The sequence below is a fragment of the Echiichthys vipera genome (assembly GCF_963691815.1).
Source record: "Echiichthys vipera genome assembly, chromosome: 16".
NCBI lineage: Eukaryota > Metazoa > Chordata > Actinopteri > Perciformes > Trachinidae > Echiichthys > Echiichthys vipera.
The window spans coordinates 25,201,231-25,228,710 of record NC_139841.1 but is presented as its reverse complement, the minus strand read 5'-3'; the positions used below and the strand labels follow the sequence as shown (position 1 = coordinate 25,228,710).

The 27,480-nt window shown below is 41.9% G+C and overlaps 1 protein-coding gene across 5 annotated transcripts in view; it reads right to left on the bottom strand.

Moving 5' to 3' along the window:
* The window catches only part of mast4 (microtubule associated serine/threonine kinase family member 4), a 114,272-nt gene that overhangs the window by 34,486 nt on the left and 52,306 nt on the right, over positions 1–27,480 (bottom strand). For 3 of the 5 annotated variants that reach the window (XM_083930008.1, XM_083930009.1, XM_083930010.1), the window contains exon 4: positions 24,389–24,420. In XM_083930008.1, the coding sequence (XP_083786134.1) occupies positions 24,389–24,420 (32 nt within the window). Of the gene's footprint in view, positions 1–13,590; positions 13,672–15,649; positions 15,736–24,388; positions 24,421–27,480 lie in introns of those variants that run through there. The other 2 variants (XM_083930011.1, XM_083930012.1) reach the window with 1 other exon arrangement.

Sequence of the window (27,480 nt, the reverse complement as noted above, 5' to 3'; positions counted from 1 at the left end):
CTGAGATTAAACTGGAAAATGTACAAGAGGAAGCTGATATTATCAAGTCATCAATTTGTGGGGAAAAATTCAGAAATTCTGCGATTAAATTATTTCTTTACGAGAAAACCGAGAAAAAAGTTTTTGTGTTTTTGGGTCAAGGAAACGCATCAATTAACTATGCAAGTTCGGGTCAATCCTATCACACTACAGACGCCACTGCTTGCCGTGTACAATGCCCTAGATCATGGGTGTATGAATTATCTTGGCCCCCGGGATGATATTTGATTAGTATTAGAACCGGCCCGCACGCCACAGCCGCCTGCTGGTGTTTTTCATGCACCAAAACTACATTACCCACAATGCCACGGTAGCCTGCGAACTCACTGCAACGCCGCAAGTGGGCCGCCTCGGCTTCATTATTCGTCAGCATTCAGGGCAGATGTCAACTTTCAGCGACCCCCCCCCCCCCAATAACGGCTAAACGTCAGGTGGACGATGAGAACAGGGTGTTTCAAGCTCGGTGGGAGGCAGAGCACATGTTCACGGAGCTGTGTGTCTTTATCTTGATATTAAGGAACATGTTTTATTTTTGAAGGACATTTTCTTTTTTGTCTGTGAGCCTGTTGAAAATGTTTTCCTCTAAATAACTAAAGTCATAAGAAAATCTTGCTTTATTCATTGAATGTACAGGACAAGTTTGTTTTTGTCTGTGAGCCTGTTGAAAAATGTTTTCACTTGAAATTACTGACAGAGCCGTACAAAAATATTGGATTATTAATTTAATTATGAAATAAAACACGGTACACTGTGTTAGGTCTTGGTTCAATAGGTCATATGCATCATTTTAATATGTTTTAATAAACATTGAACCAGTCCGGCCCTCGGCTTGGAGCAAATTTGTTTTTTTGGCCCTCTGATGTACTTGGCTTTGACATCCCTGGTATAGATGAACTAAGGAAATTATAGTTAGCGGTCAGATTTAGCCATAAGCTAATACTTTAGCCCAGACTCACCTTAGTATCATAAGCATTCTGACTTTAAAGAGACTTAATGAAGTGATGTAGTTCCTCGACACAAAATGTACGTAAATGACTGATTTTACAATCTCAGAGTATTCAATTTCTTCAATCTCAGTTTTTTCTGGGAACATTAACCCTCTTCCACAGCTCCGTGATTACATTATTATACTTACAATATGCCGTTGTATTGTCTCCTTTTTATAAATTATTGATCCTTTCTTGTTAAAACACCTTACTGGGTGTTAATTCAATAATTTACGGTCTTATAAGTTGGTCTGGACATTCAGCACATTGTTTGGATGGATGGATGGATGGATGGATGGATGGATGGATGGATGGATGGATGGATGGATGGATGGATGGATGGATGGATGGATGGATGGATGGATGGATGGATGGATGGATGGATGGATGGATGGATGGATGGATGGATGGATGGATGGATGGATGGATGGATGGATGGATGGATGGATGGATGGATGGATGGATGGATGGATGGATGGATGGATGGATGGATGGATGGATGGATGGATGGATGGATGGATGGATGGATGGATGGATGGATGGATGGATGGATGGATGGATGGATGGATGGATGGATGGATGGATGGATGGATGGATGGATGGATGGATGGATGGATGGATGGATGGATGGATGGATGGATGGATGGATGGATGGATGGATGGATGGATGGATGGATGGATGGATGGATGGATGGATGGATGGATGGATGGATGGATGGATGGATGGATGGATGGATGGATGGATGGATGGATGGAAAACCACGTGCTGCATGGCTACAGGTTAGAGTCCTTTCCTCCAGTGACAGAGAGATGCACAGCAGCCATTTATGTAGGAGAGCGAGCATCAGTCCCAGCTGCAGCTCGTCTGTCTGTGCGTTGCAGCATTGATCTCACAGAACGCTTAAATGCACATGGGCTGATGCAGTGATGCAGAGATGCGTGAGCAGGCAGCAGCAGCCTTCATGTCTTTGTCAACACGGCTGAAAAGAAGCTCCTACAGGTGCCATCGCAGGGCACTCAGAGCTTCAATGTCAAATCAGCAGCAGTGAGGTGCTTGGCAACTACAAGAGCTGATAATGAAGTGTAAAAAGCCCTTGATGCTTCATGCTGTGCGCAAAAGAAATAGAAAAGCATTAAAGCCTAGAATTAGTCAAGAATTGACACAAAAACAATTACAATAGTCTAAGTTTTTGTTTCGTTAGTTTGCACGAATCAAGTGTTTCTACCGATCGCTGTCTTCACTCTCCTGCTCAGTTATTTATATTATAGCCTATAGATTCAGGAAATTTCAATAAATCACAGTACATCTACCTTAATGACACTGATGTATTCAGGTTAGCTATTTATTCTTTGTGCAGTGACTTTTAGATGCACCACTTGCAGTGCTGATAGTACTTGCTAGTGTTTTTAAGTTATCTATTTTATGTACATTTCACCAGAAATACACACAAATCAAACCTGAACATATATATTATGTAGTAATCTGCACCAGGTAGCGTTAGAGAAGGAGAGGGAGATAATTCAATTTGATCATTGTGATGAAATCATATTGAGGTATTGCGATACATCATCTATAATGATAACAATACACATCCTAACTCAAATTTCTGAGTAAATATGAGATATTTTGAGTTATCCTCAAAGCAATTTCAGTCAAAAGCAACTGTTTCACCTCTCATCCAAGAGGCTTCGTCAGTTCATGTACGCATCTGACCAGGCTGGATATTTTGAGTTAATATTTTGCACTAAAGTTATTAATAAAGTGAGAAAATACTCACAGGAGTATTCAAAAATAGACTTTACCATGTGGTTATTTTATGAGGCCTAGTTATTGAATTGCCGGCGAACGTGCTATATCGTGATATATATCGTTATTCAGATATAAAATGATCTATATCAGGATAGAAGATGTTGAAGATAGAAGAAAACACTGTTTATTCATTCGCCCTCACAAAGTGCGTTGCCTTTGAAAGGATCAGCGGCCCGTGGATGATGTTTGTGCTCCTATTGGTGAATTACCGACGGGCCATTTCCCACAAATTTGATGCATCGATTTAACGATGACACCAGAAACATCAGCAGACGGAGGCTGAAGTCTTCGTCCTGCGTGATGCCTGAGCAAATTAGCCATATGCTAATGTCTAATGTGATGATGAATAGATGACAAATGTGCAGAAACTGTGGTTACAACATCTAAGTGCTCTTGATGATCATAAATTAGGGGATGCAAACTTTTGACGATGCTTGGAGTTGTAGAGAAAATGTCTGGTATTTGGATATTTAAGAAAACAATGACCTTGGAACAGAGATTTAATAACTCTTATAAATGTGCATTCAATTAAACCAATAGTCATGTATGATGTAATGTTGCACGGTGAAAAACAACAGTGGACAGAACGGCAGTAGCTCAGTCCATAGGTGACTTGGCTGGGAACCGTAGGGTCGCTGGTTCAAGTCCCTGTGTGGACCATGTATGGGGCGTTGACTGGTGGCTGGAGAGTTGCCAGTTCATCTCCTGGGCACTGCCGACTGCCGAGGTGCTGTTGAGCAAGGCACCGAACCCCCATGCATGCATTGCATGTATATAGGTCCTGTCTGTGCATGTGTGTGTATTTCGGGCCTGTGTGTGTGTAACATGATTAATAATAAGAGCGAAAAATTCAATTTCCCCGTTGCGGGATAAATAAAGTAATTCTTCTTCTTCTTCTGAGCATGATAACGGATTTCTCTCAGTTTGAGCCTGTGTGTCAAAGGATCACACACAGTAAATGCACAAGACTGGACAAGAGGAAAAACCAAAGTCGTGTGCAATTTAGAGATACACTGGAAAAGGTGTTGAAGTACACCTTTATTTCACCTGCTTAAGCACAGGAAACAACTGCTTTTTTCACTGATTGCTTGAGGCTCTGCAGTGTAAAAGTGTTTTTAATCACAACCTGAATCAAACTTGAATGAAACGTAGCTGAACACGTCGCCTTATATGGCAATTTTAGAGCCATGCATTACGCTAATGATCTGGAGTTTGTGTGTGAATTTGACTTAAGACACACTTGAGACACACAAAATATGATATTTAGGATCAAAACTCAATATTATTATCAATAAATATTCTTGCATGAGACCACATGACTGGCCTCAGACGTATCTCCTGTCCTCTAGTCCTGTTGACGCCCTGTGGTCGCACCAAACTCTAAATTAATCTCTAAATCAGTGGGGAAACCCTATTTTGGCTGAAATCCTATTGTTCCTTGTTTGCTGAAGTGGTTTCTAGGACTAACCCCCGCAATCAAGAGCATGGACACATGCCATGAATCATTTATCGTGACGAGGAGGGAGTGAATAGTAACTGGTACACAGGTGCTCAGTCAAAGAGGATCAGATTTAATGAGATCTATTTATAACCTCTCACTGTGGATTAGTCCAAGAGAATGCCACGCTGCTGCCCAATCAAACCTCTTACTCCCCATCCCACTGTTTGCACCGCTGTAGAGAGTGCGGTGCCACTCGCGGAGACATTCAAATGACTGCTTCTGGGTTAGTAACAGGTTATGACAACACGCAGGACCATCTTCATCTTGTTTGACGCTAAGCTGAGCTGTGACGGAGGCACCTCTGAGGCCAGAAAGGCAAAAAATAATGTGTCTCTATGGTAAATCTTTACAGGAGGGATAAAGGAACCCTGGGCGAAGATGATAGGGAGAAAGTAGGCCAGTGTTGTATGCTGTACTGCAGATGTGCGAGATTCCTGGAAAAGATCCATAGGACGGTTTAACAGTCTCGGTTATATGCAAAACCCTCAACCTCATCGCACCATTGTTGTACTACACGAGAAATCTCCACAAGCGTAGCTGCAGATTCAACGACTAAAGATACTCCAGGAAGTGTTTATCAAAGTTAGAGATACTTTGCACTTCATTGTCATAATATTTAAGTGCTCATTTCAACTTTTATTACATTTATTTCATATTCTGCACTGACCTATTTTACTGAAACTCTTAAATATAACAAAGTAATCTGAATCTGTCAGGAGCTATTTCTCAGATTTCCGCGTGCTCACTTATTTTTGGGTACAAGAAGAGGCAAAAATAGATAAGAGCCTTTGATTTACAACAAAAAAAGACGACTCTGAAATGTCTCGTCTTGACCCCAGTCAACAAAAAGCCAGGATGAATCTTTTTCACTCCTGTGTTTTGCTCCCTTGTCGGAGCTGTCAGGTGAGCTGACAACGCGTAATGCCACATAAATTGCTGCTCTTCGCAGACAAACCCAAATTCAAAGTCACTCGTATGACACGCGGCTCTATTAATAGCATTTAAAAAACTTGCTGCTTGGGTAAAAGCAATGCAGCTTTTTTTTTCTCCAGCCACTGAAGACTGATTTTCTACATCTGACTATGTACAGTGATACATGGCTTTGACAGATCTTGGGGTACTTTTTAGTTTGTCAGGAGCTTATATTTTCAAATAAAGTGAATTACATAGGAGCTGCAACGATTAGTCGATTAGTTTTCAACTATGAAATTAATCGCTAACTACTTGGATCATCGATTTATCCTTTTGAGTAAAAAAGGGTCAAAATTCTCTGATATCAGCTTCTTAAATGTGAATATTTTCTGTTTTATTTTCCTCCTCTTTGACAATAAACTCAGTTTCTTTGAGGACAAACCGACACATATGAGGAAGTCATCTTGGGCTTTGGGAATCACAGATGTTTCTTTCTTTTTTCAACATTTTCTGCCATTTAATAGGCCAAACAATTAATCTACGAATCCAGAAAATAGACAAATTAATCCACAATGAAATAATCGTTAGTTGCAGCCTTTAATTATATATTTAATTATATATTTAAGTCCCCAGTGATAGTTGCATCAAAGTTCTTACATCCTGCAGTTCCTAAAAAGTTCATAAATATTGATGAATACAGTTAATTACTGCATCTTCTTCTTCTCGATTACAAGATGTGTCAGCTCCCTAATTATTACATTTACAGCGTCTTGTTTAGGATAACAGTTTTAGTGAATATCATGTGCTTATATCAAACAATTCACACAAAGAAATAGTGTGAAAAGGGGCATTTTTCTATAACGTGGGTAGAAAAGAAGTGGTCTACATGCAAAGCACTTAAATAAGGGTAAACGTTTCATTTGGGTTTAGGGTATCACTGGTCGCCTGTGATGAAACTTTCTATCACTTACGTTAGACATCAGTTCAACCTTACTACTGTCGATCATGAGTTTATGCACAAACCCAGAAGAAGAACATGCCTGTGATCTCTGAGACTGTGCGTTCTGCAGCACGAAGCTTCAGTTTTCAATATCCACTAAAATCTGACAGCCAAAGCGAGAAAATATTCATGCACTGATGCAAAATGTCCGAAAAACAGCCAGCATTTCATGTTAAGCTGTTCTGCACTATAAAATGGGTCACCACAGGGATTAAAGATAAATATCAGTTATATGGGCTTCAACAAACCACATACAGAAAACTGGGATCAAGTGGCTTAGCTATAAACCAGTGGCTACACACTCGAAATCACATAAACCAATCAAACATCAAACAACACGTAGCATGGTATGGAAGGCGTCATTTACTCAGAAGCAGTGCAATTCTCAAAATAAAAAGCAAATCCTCGGTGGGGGACAGAAACCGCCACTATCAGTAATGGAAACACACAAAACACATCAGCATTTCCATTTTCCAGCTCTTCATCGATGAGGGTAGCATATAGGAAAGTTCACATCCTGTGAAGGAAATGTGAGACTCATTAGCATTTAACCTACAAAGTAAATAATAGGCTACACAATAGGCTGGAAGGCAACACCCAGCTTCTTATTCATGTTGGCCTCATAAAACCGCCCTGCTGACACACTGTAAATACAAAGAACAACATCCCTCCTGCCAATCAGCGTCCAGAAAACTAAACATGTCAAGCTACTCGTTTGGTAGGAAAACAACGTCTTTACTCAGGACAGACTTATTTCTGTCACCTCCAAAGAAGCCTGTCTATAAAGCAACATATCATATTGCAGAAAAGAAATAACAGCAATACTTGAAAGGGTTTTGAAGGTTACCTCTTGGACCGGCGCAGACGGGCTCCACTGAAGAAATGTGGCATGTTAAAGTTGGACAGTACTGTCCACAGACTAGAATCTGACATTGTGTCGAAGTCATGCCAGAGAGGGAGATGTAAAGGAGGCTTTTGATGACCTATTGAGGAGCAGCGACGGCTTTCAGGGTTCAGGTGGATACGCCCCCCAGCACAGTCCTGACAAGTAGTCCTACAACAGCTGTCCTTAGGTCCAAACTTCCTCTGCACAGGCACATCTGCAGCCAGCTGCGGCATAAACACACCGGCAGAAAGGACAGCTTGTCCTCCTCTGTCCTCAAATAAAAAAAGTAATCCAGGGAGGATCCTGAGAGGGCACACACAGAATGTGTGATCCAGGTCAGGTGTTGACAGCCTCCACTGTTGCAGGGACAGGACACCTAACACCAGCAGACTTTTTGTTTTCCCCTCTCACTGTGGCTGGGCTCCATATCCCAAACACTCACCCTGCTCCCTTTGCTCAACATGCTTCATATCATGTAACAGGCATCTACCACTTCACATCCTGTGCAGGGGGGGGTTGTGAGACAGCAGGGTGCTGCATCATCAGCAGATGCTGCTGTGCACTTACAGCTTTCACAAACTGGCACCCCTCCAAAAGTTCGGTGGGTCAGTGCATAAAGCTGGACCTATTTGAAATGGAAATGCTTTGCTTTTGCATGGATTTTATTCTGCTGCTGCATAAATTTTTCCCTCAGCTGTTCCCTGCATAGACAGTCCTTCCTCATTCATTTGATGGGAGCCTCACCTTAGCGGCATCACCTTTGATCATTGACTCATGTATACCGGCCTGCAGATGCACAACTAAACATGAATGACTTCGGAAAAATAGGAGGATCCGAAGTTTAATCCTTGTTTAAAATATATCAACATATTGTTTTGACTTTAACTGTGATAAAACTGAGGACAAGAGGTGTGTTCATGCATGAGCACAGCACATCAAAACTGGTGTTTTGTCAGTTCAGTGATGAATTTGACTTTGAGTCTTGCGTGTATGTGTGAGATCTTAGAGTCAGCTGATCATAGCAGCCTGTGGGGAACAGACAGTACGCAGGCAAAATTCTCTGAAGGGGCTGTCAGGGCTTGGAACAAATAATATTCACGACCATATGAACCATTCCCAGCACAAAGAATCCAACTTTAGGACCAAGCCATTGATTGCTTATATCCAATGACCAACAGTAGAGAGAGTGAAGTTCAGCATTGCATGAAGACGCTTGACTGTGCCACCATAACCAAACTCAAGATCTGAGAGCACCTCTGTTAGTGTGTATGCAGAGTCTGAGGTCGCAGTAATAGGCACATGATTGATGGGGTGAGGTTTATATGTTGTTACTTTCACAATCCAGCTTCAAAACATTCATCTTGTCTTATCAAGCTGAACAGAAATAGATATCGACTTCGTGAGCAAGTAAAAACAAAGATAAATGCAACTCATTAGAGAGAGATTGTGAGCTAAAGTCTGATGTTTATGGACCTGAGTTACATCAATTGACAGAAAATTCATTGTCAATAATAAGTCATTGTAAATACCATCTTCTCTAGTGTGAATATTTGCAGGTTATCTTCGTCTCCTATGATCAAACTGCATAGCTTTGACAAAAATAAGCTGTTAACATATGTCACCTTGAGATAAAGGGAATCGTGATTGATATTTTTCACTTTTTTCTGACATGTAATACACCAAGACCAAATGATGAACCGAATAATTGAGAAAGTAATAGTCAGATTAATCAATGATTATCATTTGCGCACCTCTAGTGAACATACTCTGGTATAAACATGTCTCTGCTGCATTGCCTTCTTGGTGGGTCTAGCATGACAAATTCAATTCTGCCTTGACGGTGTTTTTGTTCTGGGACAACAGCTTGAAAATTGGGTTTATTTTAAGTCATAACGAACTAAACCAAAAAGAGCTGCAAAGCCTCGTTATTCAGCAGTGGCACTGGTTTCTGAGCAAACAAGATGGGGGAGCGTGGGGGGTGCACAGTCCATATATTTGCAGAAACAGATGACATGACCGTCATGCACCAGCTCTGTTGTCTTAGGCAGGTTGTTACGATGGCCAGATATCATCTTTCTTGTCGGTTTTAATACCAACAGTGAACAGGAGAGCAAAATAAATGGAAAGACTGCTTGAAAGCTTCAGAAAGGAAGTGCACAGTCAGACCGGAGGACCAGGGTGCTGCAGATTAGTCCCATCACTTGCAGAGTGCATTGCCTGGAAGGGACTCGAAAAGCTCAGGAAGAGAGATGGAGAGCGAAATGGACAAAATGAGGAACACTACCATGACGGCCTCAAAGCCACTGGTTCTACTTAGGTGTAATAAAATGCCATCAGAAGCCATTTTGTCCGTAATAAAGTCGCTGCGTGTGTCTGTGTGTGCATTCCCTCAGAGTGGCTCAGACCAGCTCCCTACAGGCCAGCGTGACAGCCTTCACTCTAATTATGGCTCTGCTCTGTTTCTGTGTTCCACATAAGAAATGATGGTTCAGATGGTTCAAAGTAAAACTTGCACAGAGCAGCATGAACCGGTGACACTGACATTACAAGCAGAAAAATTTGGGTTACTGTCCTCTTACTATCATATGACTTATTTCTGGTTATGAGGACACAGTATGTGCAGTGTGTAATGTATGTTTACAGTATTTTTATATGTTATTGTTACACATTGTTACTGTATTATGAGAACTGTTAGTGCTTTCATACATTCCTAAAAGAACCCTACGGTTATCACACCCAGGGAATAAAAGTTATTAGCACAAGCACAGATTTGTTACCATTAATAAACCGGGTGAAAGGTCAGCAGCTGCCTCTAATCAAAACACATGTATGTGTGTGTATGGTTGAGATCAGTGGCGGCTGCTGGTTTTTCGGAAGGGGAAGCTCATTTTTTTCGGCCTACATCATAAACGTGTTTGTTTGTTTATATGTAAATGCTACCCTTCGTTCCTTTTCAAGAAAATGATCTGTGACCTTGTCGTACCAACTAGGCGTCTCTTTCGGGGACTTGACCAGTATCCTCTCAATGGCAGCAGAGCTAGGCTGCTTAAACGGCCTTGGCCCAGCTGGAGCTGCTGCGCCAGGCTACTATGAAGTGTGACCGCCTGTGAGTGTGAGGGTGAGTGATCGTGACGGGGGGAGTAGCTCCGCAGCTGCCTCTGCTCGTTGGGAAAAGAAACCGTAGAGTGACAGAACAGAGTCGACCAAACACAACGCTAGTCGTTTTTAACAAAGACAAAGTCGCTGGGGATCGGCAAAGTTTCCGGATCAGTTCAGAGCAATGGAATGAAAACTTTGAAAATGCTCCGCTGGGTGTTTATTCTTCAAGATCGCTGATTCGCTCATTTAGCTGTCAATCAAAAAATAATTCCGCTTCAGTCAGCTATTCCAATCATGCAGAAGCCGAGCGTCTATGTCCTATAGACCCCTAGAGAGGCTGCGCGTCTGATGGGCGGGACAAAGCCCAGCATTTATCCAATGAGCGTCTAGTTTTGCTGCAGTGGAACAACCCGCTCTACGCTTCCCCATTGAAGTCAGTAGAAGCTGAGCGTCCGACTGTGTAAAGCGCTGTGGGGATGAATGAGAAGGAAGCTGCACCGGTTACCTGTGATAAGTAGCTGATTCTGAATGAAAGATGAAGGCTCTCTAGCGCGTGTTTAAGTAAATACTAGTTTAAGTGTGGGGGAAAAGGCGTATGCATGGTTTTTGAGCGTACACAGTTTATCCATCTGGCCCCTGGTATAAGTTTCATTTAAGGCAACAACAACAACAACAGCAGGATAGATGATGTAGAGGGTTCTGGTAAAATACCTGGGCCATCCAACAAGTTCAACCTGGCTCATCTTTTGCAATGCAACATCATCTGGTAATTCTGTTTTGGCCAATCGAAAGGACATGTGAGCACAGGTTCCTGGTTGATGACTTTGAAACCTTTTTGCATCTGAAAGGCTCGATAGATTACTCTTACTGAACTACCTGGATCTTATTTCATGTCTCAACAACACGCCTCTTGCATTTTCTTTTTTTGAGTCAAACGTCACTTACACAGAAACACATGGGAAAATAGGGTCAAGGTTAAAAAATACAGAAAATCCCCTTTAATACCTGCTTGGACAAAACCCCTGGGATGTTAAAAATACTGCAATGTCACACCAACGTCTTTGTGGAACATTAATCAGTCACTACCTTTCTGTCATATGTAGATTAGGATGGTGCAATGTGCTGCTGTCTAATGGCCCTGCAGGTGCAGATGGCCCCACACTGGGGTATATCAACTGCGCATGATATTATTCTGTATAGATACAAGTTGTAGTTTACAGCATCTTTGTTCGAACATTTCAGGTCATGCAAAGCCCTGCAGCACCAAACCCCTTGCATTGGGACATGATGGAATAAAAACTGAAATTGTCAATAGATAATAAAATACACTGCCAGTAAAAAACTTCACACTCTTGTATAGAGCTGACTCACTTAAACGCCTGCTCCTCTCGGTGCTTTATGAAAGCGGAGCACAAGAAGAGGAGATTAAAGGTGACTTGGGTGGGTGTTTCATGCTATTCATTCATACAGAAAAGTCTTTAAATATTGAATGTGTTGCATGAGCTGAAAGAAAAATAATTCCAAGTTTCATTCCAACTATTTCTCTTGAAAATAAAAAATCTCCCATCAGAAGCAGCTCAAATAAAGCCAACCGAAGAATCTGAGTCTCTTTTAAAATATTATTTTTTGGCAGTTTTATCCAAGCCTTTATTGGAAAGGACAGACAGGAAATGGGGTGAAAGAGATAGGGGGAGACGTGTAGCACAGGTCGGGGTCAAACCAGCGGCCACTGCCTCAAGGACCATCAGCCTCTTCACCCAATGACTCTCTTATTAGTAAAAAAGCATGTAAACATTTCTTTAAAGCATCGAGCTTTCCAATTTTTTTAAAAGTCCTGTTTCTTAAGCAACTAAGGGCGCACTCACACTGTCCTTCCGCACCGCGCCCCAGGCCCCGGGCTTTAGGGTCCTTGTCCACCCCCCCTCCAGGCCCGTTTGTACTCACACTGCCAGGGCCTCGCGCGAATGCTTCTTGCTGTCCATACGTCATCACGCCGTAACACGTCACACGCATTGATGAAATCATCGCGATGCGTCGCTTTGTTTACAAATCTTTCCGTAGACCTCAGAGTTTTTGTGCATCTTGTCGACTGTTTTTGAATCTTTTCATCGACCAAATCTGCAGTAAACACTCCACCTCCGCATCACACCAACGTGAACCTTTCGCCGCCATTGTTGTTGTTGTTTAATGTCCGCGCATGGTCCGTCTTTTTTTTTTTCTATGTCCGAACAGGCGCACATAAATGACGTGAGAGCCGCCGTAGGCCTCGTGCTCGTACACGTGCAAACACTCTCTACAAAAGCCCACCTCTCTCAAACTGGCTGTGGATGCCCAACTGGCCGCATCTAGACGCGGAGCAGTTGCACTCACACTGATCAAACGCACTAGGCTTTACCCGCAAAACCTGTTTTGGCCCGGTGCGGAAGGACAGTGTGAGTGCGCCCTAAGTTCCACTTGGATGGCGCTTAGGAGAAGCTGCTACGGAAGCCTTCTGTAGGTTCCTTAAAACGGAAGCTAACCATGAAGTTGGATGAATGCAAGAAAAAAATGGTAAACAATAAACCTCTTCCACCTTTGCATGCATACAACTATCGGTTCTTTCTTTGTTCTCACAGACTATCACATCCGTCAGAAGATAGAGATGAAGTAAACACGACTGTAATGCATAATGTCGTCAAAAAGCACTGGATGCTAGGCTACCTTTTCATCCATTTGTCCCACCGAGCAGTAATTACATAAACACCAAAGCCAGAACAAGATGGCTTCAACCTTGGTGACCTATTTGAAAGTGAAACCCTGAACAAGGCTTATGCATGAGGGAAAGAAAAGAGTTCAAGGAGAGGATGTACCATCTCAGACATCCCTGATGCACACCAACCCCCCCCTGAAGAAATAATCTTTTCAGTGACACGAGGATAAAAGTCTTCATGAAATAATCTGAAGCTCTACCAGCACACAGTTTTAAATACTAATCATAAACGAGTCGAGATGTAAGCTTCGATAGGAAACCATTACTGAAATCTAAAACGCTCTTTTAATGTTTTCAACACTCTTCGCTCCTAAATGAATCAATCCAGATTGAGACCGTTCTTCACTTTGATGTATTGCAAATGCCACAAATCCTGCTTAGCACATGAAAGAGAAGCATAAACCTCAGAACAGAGAGGGGCAAGATGGGGGAAGGGGTGGGACACTTTCAACATTATATAAGCAGTGTCCTCCTTTTTCAATGTCATTTCAATGGCAGATGATTTCAAGAGGGCAAACCAGTTACAGCCTTGAGATGCATGACGGCAAGACTGACTCAAACATGCACCGACAGGCCTTTCACAACAACACAGAAGAGCTCAAGCTTACCTCCAAAAATGAAATGCGTGCAGTGGGCTGCACGGACTGCAGGGGCTAGTGGGAGTGGGGCTCAAGCTTCGGGGAGTGAGGCTGTAAGTTAAATGGAGTGTAGTGAATAGTTGTCTTTTATCACACACAGGACATAAACACCCCCCCCACAGCTCTGACACGTGCTCAGATGAAGACAGCAGCATCATGAAGAGTAATGACCTCTGTCAGATGAACCAAAGTTGTGTTAACAGAGCAGGTTCCCAAGGTATTTGTCTGATTCTGCATTGTTTGTTGGACTATGGGAATGAAATGTACCGTAGGTTGCTTCAATTCAGACTAAAAAACAAAAAATACAAACAAGCACACGTGCTTAAAAAGCTCCAGATTAAAAAGATTACAGATTAACCTAATTTCACATTCTTTTCTAAATTCTTGCAATAAGGTAAGAAATGTCTTATGATCTCCTGTGATTCAAATAAAACAGAAACACTTTCACTTCTTCTCTTATGCGATGTCATGGACGGAGAGCCCTATTGAAACTGTGGCACTGCAGAGCACCAGGTCATATAGAGGTGAGTAACTTTTACTGCAGTGCCAGTCCAAAATACACTTTTAAAGGAGAAGTCTGGTGATTTCTTTTATATTCAGCTTATTTTTTTTTTTTTGAAATTCCATGAAAACACCAAAACCAACCCTGAATACATCGACTAATAAGTATTATCGGTGTATCCAGAGCCTCTTATATCTTCTTCCTCTGTGCCATGGAAGTCCATTGTTGCCCAAAAACTATTAAAATCAATGAGCCACTCTGTTGCTGTGGTAGTTCCTTAATAACCATGAACATGGGCACTGAACTTCATTCTGAGTCAGATCCTCAAACACCATCCTGGTGCAGTTAATACTTAGGACACCAAATTTTTAGTTTAGGCAAGTCACAAGGAACTAATTCTTTCTATGGAGGCCCGTCGAAGCTTTCCCTCTTAATAGGGATTATTACGCTAATAGTCCTGAGACAATGGACTACTCCCTCCTGTTTGGCCTGCTGTTTGCAGAAAATCATTGAGCCTTTTGTAAAAGTGAAAGTATGACGGCACTTGTGATCAATTTGTAAAGATTGAAATAATGCATCTTCAGTTAGAACCAATGAGCTTAGGGTTGAGTGCCACAGACCGGCACAGGAGCTCGTAGCAACCAACAAAATGCTGGATTTGGTCTTTTCATGGCATTTGAAATTCAAAAATCTGCCTAGAAATAATGTCTGTAAAGCAAATTGAACATAGTCACTAATCAGTCCGCGTGTGTGCTCTCTCAATTGCAGCATTTAAAGCCTCAAATGGAGGGAACCATAACAAATACCTTGTTGACCTAAATATAAAAAAAAAAGGTATCAAGTCGAACAAATGGCCGTGGCTTTGACAAAAGAAGAAACCTGTCGCATAACCTGCTTTTCACCTTATCGATCACATCTGACAAACGCTGCCACTCAGAGTTGTGTTATGAGCGTGTGCGTGTTTCCTGCGTGTGCACAGTGAAGTGTGTCACGGCAGCAAAGGGAGCATGCTGTGCATCTGAGACACTCCTTTGCGTTATCTTTCTGTGACACACACACACACACACACACACACACACACACACACACACACACACACACACACACACACACACACACACACACACACACACACACACACACACACACACACACACACACACACACACACACACACACACACACACACACACACACACACACACACACACACACACACACACACACACACACACACACACACACACACACACACACACACACACACACACACACACACACACACACACACACACACACACACACACACACACACAGAGAGACACACGCACACACGCACACACGCAAGTAAGCCTCTGTTTGTAGCTGTGAAGGCTTTGACATTAGACTTCCTGCTGCAGATGCTGCTAATGCTAACGCTGCACGAGCAACAGTGAAAAACAGCAACACATATGACACAGAGACAGATGAAGCTACACACTGCAGAGGCACTGCCTCCCCGGTAGGAAAACGGAGGAAAATACTCACTCTAGCGTCAGCCCTGGAATTCTCAGCCTCTCCCGCTGGGCTTTCATGGCTGAACTGTGCTCGTTTGCTCTATTGTGGTCATGATATGCATTCACACTGCCTCCCGCTCCCCCCCACCCCCCTGCACTGACAAAGAGCCAAACCCAGCCAACACAGTGCGATGAGACGGATTGGTTTTCTCTCCCCCCACAAAAAGGGAGGGGGTAAAAGAAAAAAAAAGGGGGCTACGGTTCTTGTTTTGGTATTTCCACTTCCCACCTTGAAGCTGTCAAATATGATCCTCAGTTGCCTGCGGAGGGCATGGAGGCAGGACAAAACCCCTTCTTCCCTCCCCTAATACACGCCCCCCTGCTCCTTCACAAACGCATGCACATATCTGAACCCTCCTCCCCCACCACCACCACCAATCCCTCCACCAGCTGGTGACTTGCTAAGTAGCAGAAATGACGGCAATAAATGAAATCTACATTTTCTCCGCCGCTCCTCTAACACGCAGTCACCTTGACAGACTGCTAACACAAGGCACGCACCATGCGATGCAATGTCACCACAACTACGGGGATGATGTCATCTTCACATAGAAAAACATAATGCACCACTACCTGCCAGTCCACATCAGTCTGTGTGCGGCGAGACCTAACGCTCTCACACCTGTCTTCAAGTGCTTTTTAGACGATAAGTCACACAAATAAGAATAAAGAAGAGCTAAAAACGAGCATTTTGCAGTGGAATTTGTTAACAACGTCTGACCGTAGAGGCAAGTAGGAGGATGAATTGAGTGTTTGTGCTCAACTTGATGACGCAGCAGAGTGCCCTAGCCCCTGCAGGGATTTAAAAGACCCCAGAGGCTACTGCTTACCGTCAGTTAAACCACCAATGATGCATCTTATTCACACTCATTGTTGCAGACACTCCACTGTCAAACCATTAAGATAGCAAGAAGCCAAAAATAATAAATGAGTCATTGGCAAGAAACTATCCAAGGATGAACTACGGCATGACAAAAGGGGGAGGAGGGGGTGCTTATTCAGATGATTATGACAACACACACAATAATACACTACTACAAATGTGTTTGCAATGACTCATCTACAGTAACTGTATGATGATTAAGTATAGAAAGCAGACAAGACAGATAACACCCCACTGCTGCCTCATTCACTCATCCAGTATACTAATTAATTCTTTATGACTACGAGTGTCTTCGAGGAGCAAAGAGCCACTGCAGATGACACCGAACATTGCGTTAACCACAGCAATATAAGTTGAGGCAGGCAGGAAGTGGAGCACAAGAGGAAGCAGAGTTGTATCCAGAGTAAAGCAGGTCAAGAGACGGCTACAAACTTATGAGTACACAACATCTCCCCAGGTGCTGTGCTGTCATTTTCAGGCATATCTTTTGTCTTGCGTGTTTTTAATGTTTAATATTTTTAATTTTTCACTCATCATCTTTAACAGACCATAAATCTATTATTAACTATTAACTACTATAACTATTATTATTCCTATTATCTAAAAATCAATACTTCCAAAGATAATCATGTTATAGCATTGACTTTTCAACAACCCAACAATTAAATAATAAAAAGTCTTTATGAAATAACCGCATGGTCAAGCCTATTTTTGTTTAGTCCTGTGTGGATTTCAAACAACAAATTAAAATTATTTTTTGAGTATTTTCTCATTTTATTAAGAACTTTTTAAATAGAAACTCAAAATATTTCACTAATTGGAATTATGTGCTTGTTGCTGCTGTTATCAGTTTAAATGATGTCATTGTGCATCATAATATCTAAATATATAGAATAATAGAATAGCCTTTATTGTCATTGCATTTGCATACAACGAAATTGGAGTGCTACTCCCCCTTGGTACATTTTTAGAAAAATAATATATAATAAAACAATAAGCAAAGTATAGTATAAGCAATAAACACACAATATAGTATAAACAATATAATAATGTGAACGGTATAAACAGATGGGGAACAGTATAAACAGAAACTATACTAAAATAAAATATGTATATTTATGGTGGAGCATGTTATTGAACAAGAGTTTTAAAGTGGCTTTTTCAGTTAAAGTGGCTTTGTTAAGTTATTTAGATTCTAAATTTAAAAATATATGATTTAATCACATAACTATTCCATTGAAAGACGATCATTCAATTCAATTTCAATTCAATTTTATTTATATTGCCAAATCAATCAATATACACCGACAGTGTACACTCGGACCAAAACCAATTGAATCTAATAGAGATAAACAAAATACTAAGGCTATTATTATCAATATCAAAATCCCCTACAATGATCACTTTATCCGATATGATCATTTATCGTATCCTTAAATCTGATAATCTGCCGGCCATATTCATTATGTCATATTCTGCCTCTACAATGACACTGCACATCCTTCAGAGAAGGACACAATTGTGGGTAAGGATTATTGAAACACTACGTCTCACTGCTTTCATTAAACGCGTATTAGGTCATTTTTGGCTACGAGGGGGCAGTGCAACAAGCTTAAAACACAACATTGACGTGAAATTAAAAAGTGGACAGGACAAAATTGTTTATAGCAGTTGCCTAATAATTCATCCAGAAGACAGACTAACAATAGCATTAATCTAGAGTCATGCGGTCATCGCAAAGTGAAAGACGATGAAAGGCTCTGTTGAGCTGAGCCGGACAGCAGAGCCACGTGATACAGCAATTGTCTTACAAGCAACACTTAACATAATTTAATTACTATTTCATTTTAAGATGACAAACAGGTGTTGTGGAGCCAAATCAGCTTTTGCAAATGGTCAAAATTAAGCACTACCGAGCCTTTGCTTTATTTCAACGCAATAAAACAAAAACCATCATGTACGCCAGTTTAAGGTATACTTTCATTCACTCTGTATAACCTCGACAATTTAACATTTTTTTAATTTGGCAGATTTTCAAAGCTATGTATGAAAAAGGTAATTGCAGGAGTGAAGAAGGGAGGAAGCTGGAGAGAGAGAGAGAGAGAGAGAGAGAGAGAGAGAGAGAGAGAGAGAGAGCAAGTTAGATGAGTGGAGGCAGGTCAATTATTCAAATTCAAAGAGGGAGTCAGAGTGGAGTTAGGTAACTCGTTTCACCACCGAGGCAGCACACAGGAGTCAAACCACGTGCGTCAGACCGAAGGTTACCTAAACTATTGATGCTTCAATACCAAAATGATTCAACAGCCACATTATATAGTATAGAAAGCACCAAAGTCATATATAAAAAAACAGATGTACAATCAGATATTCAACCCAAGGATGCACAGATGAAACAATGGGGAGGTAATTCAACTGTGTGTTGGAGTTCAGATGCTCAGTAACTTTTTCTGTACACGCACTGTGTGCAAGTTGTTATTTAAAGAGGATAAGGAATAAAAAATGATCCTATTTTGTGTGCCATGGCCGTATTTTCCCATTTGCTGTGGTGTTGAGTATCTTTTGTAGTATTGTATTTGAAATTTAAAAGTCTGGTATCGTGACAACCTCAGTCAGACCCTGAATATCATACTCAAAATACTGCAACTGTAAAACGGAGAAGAAGAAGAAGAAGGAGAAGGAGGAGGAGAAGGAGGAGGAGAAGGAGAAGGAGAAGGAGAAGGAGAAGGAGAAGGAGAAGGAGAAGGAGAAGGAGAAGGAGAAGGAGAAGGAGAAGGAGAAGGAGAAGGAGAAGAAGAAGAAGAAGAAGAAGAAGAAGAAGAAGAAGAAGAAGAAGAAGAAGAAGAAGAAGAAGAAGAAGAAGAAGAAGAAGAAGAAGAAGAAGAAGAAGAAGAAGAAGAAGAAGAAGAAGAAGAAGAAGAAGAAGAAGAAGAAGAAGGAGGAGGAGGAGGAGGAGGAGGAGGAGGAGGAGGAGGAGGAGGAGGAGGAGGAGGAGGAGGAGGAGGAGAATTCCTTTATTTGTCCCGCAATGGGGAAATTCAATTTTCACTTTATTAATCATTTTCATGTTACACACACGGGCCCGAAATACACACACACACACAGACAGGACCTATACATGTAATTAACCGAGAGATGTCAGAGCGAGGGGGTTTCAAGTGACCGGCGCCCCGAGCAGTTGGGGTTCGGTGCCTTGCTCAACAGCACCTCGGCAGTGCCCAGGAGATGAACTTGCACCTCTCAAGCCAGTTACAAATAACCTCTGACAACAACTTTATCTGCAGTGATCAAGTTGACAAAGTGAGGCTGACGATGCCTGTTGAACTGAACACCACCATTAAAAGACCACGTAACAGAATCCACAGTCAACAGCTCCTCTTTGATATCCTGTTGCGTGGCAAAGCAGCTGATGCACAACAGCTTTGGTCCCTCAGAGTTGAGACATCAACAGGTTGTGTTTTTGTGCTGAAGGGGACGAATACGAACCCAACAAAAACGAGCAACAAAGCCAGTAAGTACGCCTTGAGTTGCTAGCACATGCAAATTATTGATTTCCAGTTATTTAATTGGACCCAGCCAAAGACTTCCAGTTATTAAGGTCAGTCTATAAATAGGTCGCAGTCATCACACAACTAGAATGACTCATGTTGAATACGACTCTACATATGACATAATCTCAAAACAATACAATGCATCACTCTCGTGGCTGTGGAAACAAAATTATAATAATAAATGTGCCTCTTAGATGCAAAGGGTTTGTGGGAAAACTCTAACTTTGGTAATTAACTGCCATGTTGACAGCAGCCACCATGTTAATGACTTCAAATGTTCAGTAGATGGCTCTCTGTCACAGGCAAACGTTCAGTGAGCTGCCTTTCCTTTTCCGTTAACTCTCTCTTTGTGATTAGAAGATAAACATGTGTAGAGTCTTAACCTATGGAATACCATTTAAGTCAATAGTAAATCAATAAAAAACAAATACATATGACTCCACTACTGATTATAAGAAATGCAAATATAAAATGAGTAAAATAAATGTGGCATTTTGAAATAAAGGTCTAGGTGTCTGTCTGTGTGTGTGTGTGTGTGTGTGCCAGTGTGTGTGTATGTATGTGTGTCTGTGTATGTGTGTGTATGTATATATATATATATATATATATATATATATATATATATATATATATATACATACACACACGGTATACTGTATATTATTTTTTTATTTTACCTTAATAAATACAGCTAATCTCATTGAGACACAGATTCTCATTCTCAGTGAGCAGGGATCGACCCATATGTTTTTTTTCTAGGGTCGATGCTGATACTGATTTTTTTTCATCAGCCCGATGACCGATAGGGACTGCAGATTTTCTTGAGCTGACCTTCAAAGCCCTACTTTAATAAGAATACTTTTGCTCCTTCAATTTACATCCTAAAAATTCCATAAAGATGGCAACAAATGTTACGAGTCTCAATTTAAAAAAAGGAACATGCATGAACTTAAAAAGGCGTCTCCAGCAACACGGAGCTGCCGTGGAAGCCTGTCTGTAACGGCGAATGCAGCGCCCCACATCGGCCGATACGGGTACGCGTAAAAAAGCAAATATTGGCCGATAATATCACTACAAGACAGACCTGATTAACATACAACAGCAAAATCAACACACAGTTAAGGACATTCACACAAAACTGAATACAGTTCAGAAAAGTGAGGAGGGCAAAGTGTCATGGCAGTAGTTTAAAACCATCTAGAAAAACAAAAGGCAGACCCTCACAGACGACCTCTCCAGATTTCCTAAAATTAGTTTAAAATCCTCCAGAGCAGGGGTGTCAAACTCAGGCCCGTGGGCCAAATCTGGCCCGCAGTGTAATTATATTCGGCCCGCACGATCATATCAAGGTTCTGTGAGAGCTGGTCTGTGAGTATAAAGCACATACACGTCTACTTTTCTGTTAGCAAACATGAGCATCCATGCTACCAGTCTCTGCAGACACACTGAATCCACCCCTCCCCAAAAACGCCCAAAAGAAAGATGGAGAACAGGATCTTTCAGCAGCGGTGGGAGGCAGATGATCTGTGTCTGAAGGTAAAGAGCTGTTGGTCTCGTCTGCAGAGCCACCGTGTAACCAAAGAATCAAACATGAACAAGAAACACCACGACAAGAACAAGGACCTGCACTGGAAAGGTTCAACGTTACACATCTGGAGAGACATTTTTTTTAGTAAATATTGAGTTTGGCCCGCAACTTTGTCCCAGTTTTTAAATTTGGCCCACTGTGATTTGGAGTTTGACTCTGCTGCTCCAGAGGAACCACGCTGGAGAGCCTCAGTTCCTGCTACAGTTTGTAATCTAAGGGCGCACTCACACTGTCCTTTTGGCCGCGGCCAAAACCGTTTTTTTCAGCTAAAGCCTAGTACCTTTAAGCAGTTTGAGTGCACCCGTTCCGCGCACAACTGCGGCCAGCGGGCCGTCCACGGGCCGCTTGAAAGAGGTGGGCTTTAGCGGTGCCGTTTGCACATGTACGAGCACGAGCGTGCGCACGTGTACGAGCATGAGCCCTACGGCGGTAGCGTTATGTGCGCCTGTTCGGACATAGAAAACAGAAGGATGGACCATGCGCGGACATTTAACAACAACAATGGCGGTGAAAGGTTCACGTTGATGTGATGTGGAGGTGGAGTGTTTACTGCAGATTTGGTCGAACAAGACGCACAAAAACTCAGAGGTCTGTGGAAAGATTTGTAAACAAAGCCACACACACGCGATCAATGCGTGTGACGTGTTACGGCGTGATGGCGTATGGACAGCAAGAAGCATTGGCCGGCCCTGGCAGTGTGAGTACAAACGGGGCTGGGGCGCGGGGGGAGAGGGAGGGGGGACAAGTACCCTAAAGCCCGGGTCGCGGTCCGGAAGGACAGTGTGAGTGCGCCCTAAGGGAGTAATTCCTAATTCTGTCCAGACCAGGGGGAAACATATACACAGTATAATTATACATTTACTGTACATTTATTCATCGCCTCATATATATATATATATATATATATATATATATATATATATATATATATATATATATATATATATATATATATATATATATATATATATATATATATATATATATATTTACATAAATGTGATTCCATATTAATCAACTTCACCTTATTCCCTGCTCAGCTCCCCCGTCTGTCTAAACATTTATTAGCCATTCAAATCAACTGCAACTATCATGATTGGAAAGACATTAATCAACTTTGTCATATCCAAAACACCATTACTATGGTAACCAAGGTCACGGGAGGCCCCAGCGCTCTAAATATAAACCGGTGCAGTTGGTGATCTCACAGCACCCAGTTAGTAATGGCTCATCTCTATTAAAGTGGGTGCCCCCTGTGGTGAGGTGCCAGTGAGAGCAGCAAGGTGTCATGGGTAAAGCTTTCTCTTTCTCTTCACCATGAAATTCATCAAACTCAACCAAAATCAATATCCAGGAAGTGTGTTATGCCTGGACCTGGCTTAAAAGCTCCATTTCATGTGTCAGAGTATCATCTTTACTAACCTATTGAACAGGAATCTGACCTACCAGCCCGAGGACAGTGTTATTCATTTTTCTCATGACAAAACAGACCCATTATAAAAAGACACAAAGTAGTGAATTGCGTGGTTCACCGTGAAAACATGAACTCTGCTTTCCAAAAACGACGGTGGAATAAAAGCAAATCCATCTGCTTTTCGATCCTGACAGCAGCGGACTACTTCACGTGTAAGGCAGAGAGTATTTATCACGCAATGTTGGAAAGATGAAATCATTCTGTGCATCTTAAGATTCATTTGATCTGAAATGTACAAATGTATGGAGGTCCAAAACAATTCTGGTGATCATTTTCTAAGTCTGATACACAAAAATTAATGTAGGTCAGGGATGTAAAAGTCAAATACATCAGAGGGCAAAAAAAACCTAATTTGCTACAAGCCGAGGGCCGGACTGGTTTAATGTTTATTAACACTGGAAGGGGGGAGGGGGCTGAAAGTTGACATCTGCCCTGGATGCTGACGGCCCACTTGCGGCACTGCAGTGAGTTCGTGGGATACTGTTGCATTGTGGGTAATGTAGTTTTGGTGCATGAACAACACCAGCAGGCGGCTGTGGCGAGCGGGCCGGTACTAATACTAAATATCATCCCAGGGGCCGAGATCATTTGTGCCTTGACTTTGACACCCATGATGTAGGTGATGTGACACCCATGATGTAGGTGATGTGAGCATCTGCACTAACAATATAACAGATAGCATGACAACTGAAAGTTAAGGCTTATTATGTAGTATAACCAACTTATCAAAGCACTCGATTCAAAGCACGTCATATATATATATAAATAAACACACACACACACGCACACACACACACACACACACACCATACAGTGCTGCTTGAAAGTATGTGAACCCTGTCCCTTTTTCCAAACTTTGTTGCCTATAAAGACTCCATTTAAAATAGTTAAAATGCATCTTATCCCTCATCAATCTACACACAATACAGCATAAACAAAGCAAAAACTGATTTTTATAAACTTCAGCAAATTTATGAATAAATAAAAACTGAAATATCACATGTGCGAAGCTTTATGACGCCTTTACTGAGTACTCTGTTGAAGCACCTTCCATTCAAATGCAGAGAGGTTTTAGTGTCTCTTGTAAGAGTCTCTGATGCATTAGAGACTTTACACGCTCATCAACATCAAAGTTTGGACAGGTGACAGGGTTCACATACTTTTAAGCAGCACTAATAAAATATATATATTTTAATATAACATATCAGGGTACTTACAAACTGCCTCTTCTAGGAAGACTCAGCTCTTTCTGCAAATGAAAAGATACAAGTTGTATGTAAGTACAAGGTCATGCAGTGTCTTATGTTTTCAACAGGATCTTGTCGTTTTTTCTTAATTTTAAAAAGGAAGCCAATGGAGGGATGCGAGAAAAGGGACGATGTGGGACTTGTTCTAGCCTGGAAACTGTATTTTGTAAATGTAAAATGTTTAGAGCTTGACTGAGGCATGTGTAGAGGGAATAATAATATATTATATTTTTCTAAGCTGAAGAAAAGAGAACTGGACGAGCTTAGTGTTATAAAGGTCAAATATTAACATTCAAATCAAGATGATACCAAGATTCTTCACACAATAATGTGTTGCTGAAGTCAACGGTGGAAGGCAGAGTTACAAAGAGGTCAGGATTTAGTGTGTGGACTGAAATGGTCCAGAAAAAAGCACCAACAGCGTCCTCATTGATTTCTTGAGGGCTTACGGTTCTCACAGGCTTCTTACTTACTTAAGGATACTACTGTGTTGTTCACGTCCCTCACAGAAAATCACATCTCGTGATTGGATCACAGCAGCTGGGACGCCAAATCAACCTTCATTTTGATCTCAGCTACACACCCGACATGTCTTGTGACTGTGTCTTGCACGGTCAGCGGGCCAGGAGCGTAAAGTGGGGCAGCAGACAGACAGACAGACATACAAACACCTGGGAGAAATATCCAAAACTGCAAATCCGTAGATGCCACGAAGACAGCCGTGCAAGCAGAGGACCGACGTCAGCCACAGTGACAGAAGAGCACAGCTCATACGGATCACTGTATCCCCCTCAGAGTTCACACAGTGTTTGTTAATCACATCAGTTTCTTGTGAGGAATTGTGTTGTTTTATCAGCCCCGCAGCATTTCCCTGAGCTCCTTTATATCAGCGGTGTGAAACGAATACAAAGCTCTGATTATTTCAAATCTCTCAGTGCTGGTATCTGTCGTTTTGCTGCAGAAGAGCGCTGATAAATAACCAGGCTTCGGATCCATTTTGTTTAGCGACTACAAATACCACTGATTTGATCATTAGATATTTCATTGTCTAATAACCACCTGATAAGGGTGCGGCCCTTTGTCTCAAACAGTGTAGGACAGCGAGTTGATGTATATCGGCTGCTCCAGTCAGCAGAAAAAGTGCTTAAGCCCCACTCTCCCTTTGCTATCAATTAAGGCTTAATGTCTGGCTTCCCCCGCTGCTTACAGAAGACCAAGGGCAGAGAGTTTCCTTGGGAGACATGACCGCAGCTCACACAACACTAATTACCAGCAGGGAATGACTTACACCGGCGGGACATCCACCAATCACAGCACACCAAACAGCAGCGTGAAGTCCATAATAACGACCATTTGAGAGCACAAACATGATGAAAATAAACCACTTTTATTGAAAAACACATTCATGTGAAATCAATTCATGCTCCTGGAAAAAAATATTTACATAAAGTGGAATAAATGACTGCTTATTTATGCTTTTGATGCTTGACACTTTTGACAGCTTTTTGAATACGCAGAGCTTGTGTGGAGGAAGCGGAATATTTCGGGCGAGCATATTCAAAGTGCACCGTGTGAAAGCGTTTTAATGAAACAGACTGGCGAGAGACATACACACCATAGCTCTCCTGCTGACTAAAGTTTGGGATTGCCTTTGCCCAAAAATTAGGTGGTCTCGACTAATAAATGCAGTTGCAACACCACAAACAAAAATGCACGCAGAACAATAAAGCTTCTAACTTCATCTGGTGAAGAAAGCTCGACAGAGGCTTTTCTTCTTAAGAACACTCCAAAAACCCTCTCAGCTAAATGGACTTGTACTTATAAAGCGCCTTTCTAGTCTTCTGACTACTCAAGGCGCTTTCACAGTGTCTGTCACATTCACCCATTCACACAGACATTCACACTGATGGCAGTGGACATCTACATACCATCTAATCTAATCATTCACACCACATTTACACACCCATGCACACATGGGGAGCAATCGGGGTTCAGCGTCTTGCCCAAGGACACTTCGACATATGGACCGGGGGGAGGAGGTGGGGATCGAACCACCAATCTCTCAAGCCACAGCCGCCCCCTCAGCTCCTAATAACTTCTACAGAAGCACCACAGAGAGTATCCTCTGCTGTGGCACGACGGGGTATGCCGGCTGCATTGGCGAGAACTGGAAAGACTTGGTCCCGATGGCTTAAACCTCCACAGAAGATTGAGGAACTGTGCTCCCAAACTTCATCCAGCTCACAGTCGATTTGTTCCCTTGCCAACGGGGACGTTTACAGTGCCATGAAAGCCCAAAACAAACAGACTAAAGAAACAGCTTTTTCCCTCAGAGCTGTAGCCGCCATCCCCACCCAACCCTCCCATAACTGCTGAGGACTGAGGACTGTGAATATTACCCTCCCAGCTGCTGCAGATGCACTTCAACACTTTTTTATACACATCTAACTCTTTTATCTCATTCTCTTGCTGCTGCGTCACTGAAAGTTACTAAACGTACTTTTGTTGTATGCCGACGATGGCAATAAAGCTTCATCATGATAACTTGTGATTTGATTGGTGCGACATATGCAATACTCTTTCTGCATACCTATCGTATACATTTACAATTTTAGATCTGTGAAACTGTCTCTTTTGATTAAGGTTGACAGGTTACCTGAATTTATAAACTTTGACACAATATTAGTATTAAAAACTATACAGGATACCATGGTGAAAAGAGTAAAGTCAAAAAAGTCACTTCTAAATGGCATTAGTGTACTACAACAGCAGCTGAAGTCCCACCCTTTACAACTTGTTGTTGTACATAACTCGAGAGGAACACAAGGTGTTGTTTCTTTGTGATGTCCGACTCCGGCAGTCATGGCGTCTGGTCAAAGTGCAGCTGCAAGCCACTTTTAAGCTAACATTAGCTGCATGCTACTGTAAGTAAGCTATGTTGTGTTGTCTGTGTTGTTGTTTTTTAAGGCTGAAATATGACAAAACAAGAGACATCCCTTATTAAAGCTTTGGGTTATGCATGTTTATTTCCAACTACATTAATAAATTGGGTTATTGTCGGC